Source organism: Neophocaena asiaeorientalis, unplaced genomic scaffold (genome assembly GCF_003031525.2).
Source record: "Neophocaena asiaeorientalis asiaeorientalis breed wild unplaced genomic scaffold, Neophocaena_asiaeorientalis_V1.1 scaffold629, whole genome shotgun sequence".
NCBI classification, from domain to species: Eukaryota; Metazoa; Chordata; class Mammalia; order Artiodactyla; family Phocoenidae; genus Neophocaena; species Neophocaena asiaeorientalis.
Genome location: NW_020175468.1, coordinates 4473482 through 4482038, shown reverse-complemented (window position 1 = coordinate 4482038; position 8557 = coordinate 4473482). Strand labels below are relative to the sequence as shown.

Here is an 8557-nt window from a genome sequence, read left to right as displayed (position 1 = left end):
GGGCGGGGCGGGGGAGAGATGTTTCTCCCAGTTCCTGTGTGTCCATCTTTCTCTGTTTCTTAGTGTCATCTATGTCCCTACCTCTCTCTCTATGCCTTTATGTCTGTCCCTTGGTTTATGGGAAAATGCTTGTTCATCCCCTGTGCCTCTGTGTCTCGTATTCTCTGCCTTGCTCTCTCTCTCCATCCTCTCCGTGGCTTCGACTCCGTCCTCCCTCTCTCTAGGCCTCTGGATCGCTCCCTCCTTCCCTTGGGGGCTCCGGGTCTTCCTCTCTTGGGGTCCTCCTCCCCCCACTCCTTAGGCTCTCTGGCCTCTCTCCTCCTCCTCCGGTCTCTCTCTCCCAGCTCCCTGAGTTTCCGCCTCTACCTGCCACCTCGCAGGCCAGGCCCTCTATTTCTGTCACCGTGCCCGCCCTGCCGGCTGCGTGTCACCCCCCTCCGCCCCCTGCCATGCTGGCTCCCAGTCAGCCGTCCCACCAGCCTCGCTGTCCTGGGCAGGCTGGGGAATTCCTCCTGGTTCCTGGAAAAAACAACTGGTGTCGAGAGAAAGGCCCTCAGTCTCCCTGGGTGCCCACCCCCCTCCCTCGGGCCTGGGGGTCTCTCCCAGAGTCATGCCGGCCCGAGGCAGGAAGCCCTGCGGTTTCTGGCTTCTCCCAGGCGGCCTCCGGATCTGGCCCCCGCCCCCCCGGCCAACAGCCCAAATATTATTCCGCAGGAGGAGTCGGTGGCAGCGGGAGGAGGCCCAGGCTGAAAGAGGCTTTCAGGGCAGCCAGGCCTGGGGCTTCCTGTCCCCAGGCTCAGGCCTCAGGCCGCCCCAGTGGGGACCTCAGGTGGCCGGAGGGGCGGGTGTTGTTGTAGGGTCCTGGGGGGGAGGGTGGGGCCATCCGTCAGGGTGTCTGGTGGCCACCGGCTCGGCTGGCGTGGGCAGGTGTGACCCCTACCCCAGGGACAGCCGGCTGGTGGCCAGCAATGGAAAAGTACCGCAGTCAGACATGGGACGCATGGACAGACATGAGGACGCTAGGGATCAGGGATGGGGGATAGCCATGGGGACACAGAGAAGCCTGGGCTGGGACAGATGGACCTGGGCACGGCTTGTGGGCTTTAGGTGACATAGTCCAAGGGAGGGGCCGTGAGTGGGGAAACAGAGGCCAAGGCAGGGTCCCCCCTGTGGGCAGAAGACATGAGATGATGATGATGAAAATAATAATAATAATAATAACAGCCACTAGGGCTTACCATGTGTCTGGCATTATGTAAGCACCTTATAGAATCGATAGACCCAATCCTTCCCCCCACCCATTTTATTATTGGGGAAACTGAGGCATGATGAAGTGACTTGCCCAAGGTCACACAGGTAGTGAGTGGGGAGCTAGGACTTGAACCCAGGCTCAGAGCCAGTGCCCTTAACCAGGACGCTATTCTAGAGCATAGGAGGGGCAACAGCGACACAGCAGGGCCCTGGGGTCCCAAGCCCTCCGTCATGGTCACCGCCACTCACACCCTGCTCCTGGAGGCCGAGGGGGCACCCCAGAAGCCAGCAGCCAGGGAGGTTTATGAGTCTGTGTCAATGTCAAGGTGTTTGCAGGCTTCTGTGTTACTCCATGACTTGTCTGCTCAGCGTGTGTGTGTTGTGTGTGCCTGTACGTCTCGGTGTCAGTGTCTTCTCACTGGGTTTCTGTAGGTGTTGCAGTGCTGTGTCACTGGGTATACATGTATGTCACTGTTCTATCATTGTCTTCTCTGTGTCCGTCACTGTGTCTTCTGTCCTTGTGTTTTGTTGCCGTGTCTCTAAGCCTAACACTATGTTTGCCCATCACTGTGTCCTGGTCTCTGTCACTGTGTCTATTACAGTGTGTCTCTGTCACTGGCTTCTGTGTGTCTGTTTATGTCTCAGACACTCTGGGTCTGCCTATATCTGTCCCTGTGTGTCACCGTGTCTGTCCCCCTATGTGTCACCATCTACCCAGGTGTCACCCTGTGTGTTACTCACCACCCAGGCCACAGGTGGGCGTGTCGGGCCCACTGGTGCCCAGAGCTGGGGCCCAGCCCATCCCACCCTCACTCTGCCATGGGCCAGGCTGGGCGCCTGTTTGCAATGACTGCCCCAGGTAAACACCAAGATCCGGAACCCAAGGGCCACCTCCCTCACCTCCACTCCCTGCCCCTTAGCCTGCCCTGGACTGGGCTGGACCAGAGCTGCACAGGTGGTGCCCCTAAACTGGAGACGTGCCCTGACCCTCCCCCCGCCACGGTCACCAGCCTTCCCAAGCCCCCAGCCTTGGCCCTGCCTGCCTGCCGGCTTCTCTCTCTCTCTGTCCCTCTCTGGATGTCTGCTGGCCTCTCTGCTTCTTTCTGTCCCTACTTCCTCTCAGCTGGGTTTCCCTGTGGCTCTGCCTTTCTCGGGAATGACCTGTGTCTTCCTTCTGTCACTGCCCCTCTACCTCTGACTTTTTCTGTCTTTTCTCAGCGAAGTTTGATTTCTCTGCTTTCCTGATCTGTCTCCATTTGAGCCAGTCTTGGTTTCTAACTCAGCGTCGCAGTCGGCCAGTCTCTTTCTGTTTGTCTCTCGCACTTTGTAAGTTTCTCTCTCGCCCTTCTGTCCCTGTGTCCCTCTCAGCTCGAGCCTCTCAGTCTTGGTCACTATCTCTGTGGGTCTCTGAGCCCCCAAGCCCCACAGGAGCAGACCTCTGCCATATCAGGGTCCTTAGGGAAGGGTGTGGCCCCCAGCCTCCTACCCCAGCCCACTGGTGTGTGTGTGTGTGTGTGTGTGTGTGTATTTAAAGGTATATGTACATATTATTTATATCTGTACCGGGGGCAGGAGGGGCAGACACTGGGGCCTTTGTGTAGCTGCTGCCCACTGCCTGCCCGCCCGCCGCTCCTCTCGCTTCGTCCCTGCCGCCTGCCCGCCCGCCTCTACTCCCCCCTCACAGAAAGGTTCCTGTGAGGCCTGCCAGCTTCCTCTGCCTGAGGTGTGAGTGGGCACGCCACAGGGCAAGGCGGGCAGGGGGGCCTGGGGAATTTTTCCAGCTGCAGGGAAGGTTTCCGGGTGGGGAGGGTTCTGGAAGGAATAGGACTTCTCAGCTGAGCTGCTGTCTGTCTGTCTGTGTCTGCTGTCCCTGGGCGTCCCCGGGATCCTTACCTGGCTTCTCCCTGGGAGTCTGTCCATCCATCTAATGTCGTTCTGACTCTTTTCTCTGTCGATTTGGGTCTTATTCACTCGTGCACACACTGTCATTGGGCATCTGTGCTAGGCCCTCTGTTGAGCCCTGGACACAGAGGGGAACGGGATGCTGTCCATCCCAGCTGATTCCTTGCTTTTTCTGTCTCATTTGCTTCATCCCTTCCCTCAGTGCTTGAAACGCTCTACTTGTTCCCATTAAAACTAAATCCACTGTCCTTACCACGGCAGACAGGGCCCCCAACGCTCCCTGCCCTACTATCCTTCTGACCTCAATCTTATGACTCTCTCTCATGCCATAGCTGCACTGGTCACCTTGCTTCTGGAATGAACCAAGCTGGCTCCCACCTCAGGGCCTTTGCATGTGCTGCTATCTCCCTAGATTGCCCATGGCTCGCTCACTTACCTCCCTTAGTTTTTAGCTTCATCTCAGTTTTACCTCCCTCTTTTTTTTGGTCCGGGCCACGTGGCTCATGGGATCTTAGTTTTCCGACCAGGGATCGAACCCACTCCCCCGGCAGTGAGAGCATGGAGTGCTGACCTCTGGACCGCCAGGGAATTCCCCCTACCTCCCTCTTTAAAATACCAGTCTCCATAATTCTCTGTCTCCTTTCCCTGGTTTATTTTTTCTTAGGATTTACCGCCATGGCTGTCACATTTTATGGGTCTGTATCTCCCACCTGAATGTCAGCTCCATGAGAACAGGGGCTGCACTCTGTTCCCTGCTGTATCCACAGCACCTACTGCAGGGCTTGTCACACAGTGGATGCTGAATAAACATTTGTTGAAAGAAAGGAGTCCATTAATTTATCCATCCTTTAAACTTGCCAGTGCGGGGCAATGCTGGGGACACAGTGGTGACTGAGACAGCCTTGGCCCTGCCCTTATGGGGCTCACAGTCCAGTCCCCAGACAATAATGATTTGGAATGCTCAGGGCTGGGATAGGGGAGTGGGGCCCCAGATATGGCACCTGACACAGACTGAGGGTCAAGGAGGGCTTCCTGGAGGAGAGGTCAGCTGAGCTGAGAACTGGAGGGTGAGCAGTGAGCCAGGTCTGGTCATGGGGACCAAGTGACTAAGACAGACCCAGCCCTGCCCTTCTTCACAGAGCTCTGTTCTCCCCCTCGGTCTCATAGAACTTTTGAGTCTGAAGATGTCTTAACTCTCTAGTTCAAACCTGTACCTTTCCCTGATTTCACAGCCTCCCGCCTTCCCTCCCTCTCTCCACATCTCAGTCTCTCTTCCCTCTCCTTCTGTCTCTATGGTTGGCATTTCCTCAGTGTACCTCAGCCTCTCTTAACCCATCTGGATATTTCTCTAATTTTCCTTTCTGAACGTTTGTCTCTGTTTCTATCTCATCTCCCTCATCTCCGGGCGAGCTCCTTTTCTCTCTCTGGGTCTCTGTCTTTTCTCTCTCTCAGTGAACTGGTCTCTTTACATCTCCCTCCCCACCTCTGTCGTCTCCATCTTTCCCTGGGTCTCTCTCTGTGTCTCTGCCTCTCCTTTCATGAAGCCTCTTCACCTACTCACTGATCCCCCAGATCAATCCAGAACCCCTCCACTCTGGCCCCAGCCTGGCACTGAATGAAGAGGGGCTGATCCAGGCCCCTACACCCACACAGTTCAGGCCGCCTGCTCTGTTAATAGTTAACCCAACCTCTATCTAGAATACACACCAGCCAGGCTGGGGGGTGACTCCCCTGGCCCCTACCCACCCACCAGCTGTTCTTAAAGGACCAGGTGTCCTCCACAGCTCTTTAGCCCCCACTGGGGCACAGCGCCCCCGTGTCTGGAGGCCTCTAGCTCTGAGGATGGGGGAGGGGGAGCTACCCAGTACTTGGGTCTGCAGAGCTGGGTCAGGAGAGGCCACAAGATTGCCCAGGAGGGGTGCCCAGGCATGGAGCTCCATCCAGCGTCTCCCTTGCTCCTGGCTTATCGCCTGGTATATTTAATCAGGGGTGGTTTTCCCAGCCCTGCCCAGAGCCCAGGCTGGCAGTGCCAGGGGTGACAGAACACCTGAGACCTGGTGGCTGGGGGAGGGGACTCCTCAGTCCGAGAACTGAGGGTCCTCCAGATGTGGAGGACCAAGCCCTAGAGTCCCTAATATTTGGGAGTTGGGACATGGGGGTCTGCGGGTTGTGTGGGAGGGACACCTGGATAACCAAGATGGGTCAGGACGTTAAGGCCTTCCAGATTTAGGTGATATAACATCTGGGTTCCTGAGACCTGGGGCAACCTAGGGTCTCACAGCCGTGTGACAGGGCTGTGCGGTGGCAGGACACACTGTCATTCCCCATCTCTCCGTCCATCCGTTGGCCTTTGCGCCCGGCTTTGCCCCCTTCACGAAATCTCCACCTCAGGGTCGCGGGGGAGGCCGCTGGGGTGCGGGGTGCCTCTTGGGGCCTCCGCCTCCCCTTAACCCCTGCTTTGCCGCAGCCGGCTCAGGCCCCGCCCTCTGACGCCAGCGAGCAGGAAGTCCTGGTTAATAATCAGCCCGCCGGGACAGGTGCGGGACAAGGCCGCGCACATCAGAGGCGACCGCGGGGGGGAGGGCCTTTTACCCGGCCAGTCACGGTGTCTTAGGGCGGCCGCCGTTGAGGCTGGTCTCCAGAGATGGGCGCGCAGTTCAGGGCACCACCAGAGGCGGGAAGCAGTCACCTTGTTCCCAGGGAACCTGTTAGTGTACCTCATGAGGTAAATTTCCTCTTTCCTCAGGCAGTCCCTCTAGCAATCTGGCCTAATTCTCTCCGTGCCTAGCAAGAACTCGCGGCCCGTCCCTTCTGGGAAGCCTCCGGATGCCCCTTGACCCTCCCCCTCGGTGGCACTGAGTCCTCCACCTTTGGGGGAGATACAGGGGATGGGCCAGAAGGGAAGGCTAGTTCCCGAGCTTGGCTGTGGCTCCCTCGCAAGAGCCATCCCCTCTCTGAGCCTTAGTTCTGTCATCTGGAAAACGGGCTGATGGCTAGAACGCTTGACTAGTTGGCCAGCGTTTATAAAATCAGCCAGGGGGCCCACCTGAGTGAAGGGCGCCACCTGGAGGCTACCAGGCAACGTCCTCTCCCCTGTAGGATCAGTTCGGTCCCAAAGGGGGCGCAGCATCTCACGCAACTAAGGGACCAAGAAGGAAAAAACCCATCTTTCGGTTTATTGAAGGAGGGAGAGGGGATAGGGGAGGGGGGCAATAAAATGCTTTTGCTTCGTTTATAAAGAGCGAGATTTCAGGAGGTCCCTTCTCAAGGAGGGGCGGGGACACCTCTCCTCCAACTACAAGCAGCAGCAAAGCCAAGCCAAGGAGGGGAGAGGGAAACCGGAGGGGTCAAGGGACCCCAAACACCCCCTCGGACAGAAGCCACAAGTTTTCTCCCCCCACCCTCAATGCATCTACCCCAGGGGACCCATCTGGGATAAGGAGGGGACCCATCTGGGATAAGGAAGGGGGTATGTACACAGGCGGGGGAGGCACTGGGCTGGGTGGGAATAATTTATCCGCAGCGGCGGTGGGTGGCAAGGTGGGGGCGGATGGGCAGTAGACTGGTGGCAGTGGTGGCCTAGGGGTCCCGTTCTTTCTTAACCTTGATGTCTCCAGCAAGGATGGTGGCGATCTCGCCTTGCATGAAGGCCCAGGGGACAGAGGAGCCCACTAGCGGGCACTTGTCTCCACTGGGGCAGTACACCTCCCCAGCAGGACCCTGCGCCTTGATGAACTCCCGTGAGCAGGGAAAGCAAAACTTGTGTCCGGGCACTGAGGGGCACTGGACGAAGTGGGTGTCTTCCAGCCGCTCCCGGCACAGGGTACAGCACAGGGGAGCCCCGGGGGTCGCCCCAGTGCCGCTACCACCCCCGCTAACAGCTTCCGCCCCTGCTGTGGGGCTAACTTCTGCCTCACCGTTTCGGGCCACCAGACGATGCTGGGCTGGAGGCTGGGCCGCAGAGGAGGCTGCGGGGCTGGCGCCCCCTGCGCGCACAGGGCCCCCACCCCCTGCAGGGTCCTTGGGGGAGTGGCCAAGGGCCTCGGCCACGTTCTTCAGGGCGGCGATCGGCGAGGGCACAGCAGGGGTATCAGCGGAGAACGGGCCACCGGGTGCCACCCAGTGCCGCTGCTGCTGCTCCTCCGTGGTCATCTTCCCAGATGCCTCGCCCTCGGGCTCAGGGGACGCCTTGCGACGGCGCGGCGTGGGGGCCAGATTCCGGGATGGGGCTCGTGGGGGTGGGCCACAAAGAGCTGCAGGGGCTGGCTCTGGATACTGCTGGGGCAGGGCCTCGGCGGGAGCTGGCTCGCGGAAGGTGCGGACACCGTCGGTTAGCAGCTCCCCCAGCTGGCGCCACTCCCCTGAGCCGTGTCGGCGTTCATACTCGAGGTACTTGAAGCCTGATGAGGCCAGTGCCTTGCCCGGCTCCCGCAGAGCATCATGAAACATCTGGCGAGCCACGGCCAGGACTCCAGCATACACGTTGCCAGAACCGCAGGGGTATTCGGTGAAGAGCTTCAGCTCGAACTCGTAGCCTGGCGGGCGGGCAGTAGCATCGAAGGCGAACACCCGTCCCACCAGCCCGTGATCCTTCTTGAAGCGGACATTGAAAGGGGCGCAGGCAGACAGCGCCAGCAGCTGTTCCCGCACGGCTTTGGGGCGCCCATGCCATTCCTCTGCCCGGCCCCTCATGGCCTCGTTCAGTTCTGCCAGACAGTCCGCATTCCTCTGCTGCTTCTCCTTCTCGAAATCGGAGCCGAAGGCTGGACGGGCAGGACTCAAGCCGGGTGCCAGCGTCAGACCTCGGCTTCCCAGGCCAGACACCGCAGCTGCCAGCAGCCCGGGGGGCACCAAGCCGGGCATGGAGCCAAGCAGGGCCCTTCGCGCCCCCTCCGCCACAGCCTCCTCGCGGCCCAGTCCATTGGCCAGGCGGGACCCCAGGGTGTACTCCAGGGCGGGCGAGGGCAAGGGGAGGCGGCCCGACGATGTGGCCCTGTCATAGCGGTCCTGGCCTGAGACAGCGCCGCCTGTCCCCGACGGCTGGGGCTGGGCCTGTGGAGGCGGCAACTGAGGCCCCTGTGCAGCGGCGGCTGCCAGGTCCTTAGTGGCCGGGTGCTTGAGGGCCGGGGGGCCCGGCGAGCGGCCCTCGGGGAGCACGTGGCTTCGCTTGAGCTGCCGGGCGGCATCGATGAGCAGCTCGATGCGATCCGCGCCCTCGAAGTTCACGCAACCGCGGCACACGGCCTCACTGAAGTCCCACACCATGGCCCACGGCATCTTGGGCAGGTCGCACAGGTAGCACCACTGGCGGCGGGAAGCCTGCACGGACGCCATAGCCCCCGCACGCGCGCCTCCGAGCCCCCGCGTTCCACCCGCCGCCGACGTTCGATCCGCGCCGCCAACG

At 60.0% G+C, this 8557-nt stretch overlaps 1 protein-coding gene across 1 annotated transcript; it reads right to left on the bottom strand.

Annotated features, from left to right (window-relative positions):
• Positions 1 to 6308: 6308 nt before the first annotated feature.
• On the bottom strand, positions 6309 to 8551 carry IRF2BP1 (interferon regulatory factor 2 binding protein 1). The gene has a single exon (XM_024768801.1). The coding sequence runs from the start codon at positions 8485 to 8487 to the stop codon at positions 6733 to 6735; it is 1755 nt and encodes a 584-aa protein (XP_024624569.1). The 5' UTR covers positions 8488 to 8551; the 3' UTR covers positions 6309 to 6732.
• Between the last annotated feature and the right edge of the window lie 6 nt (positions 8552 to 8557).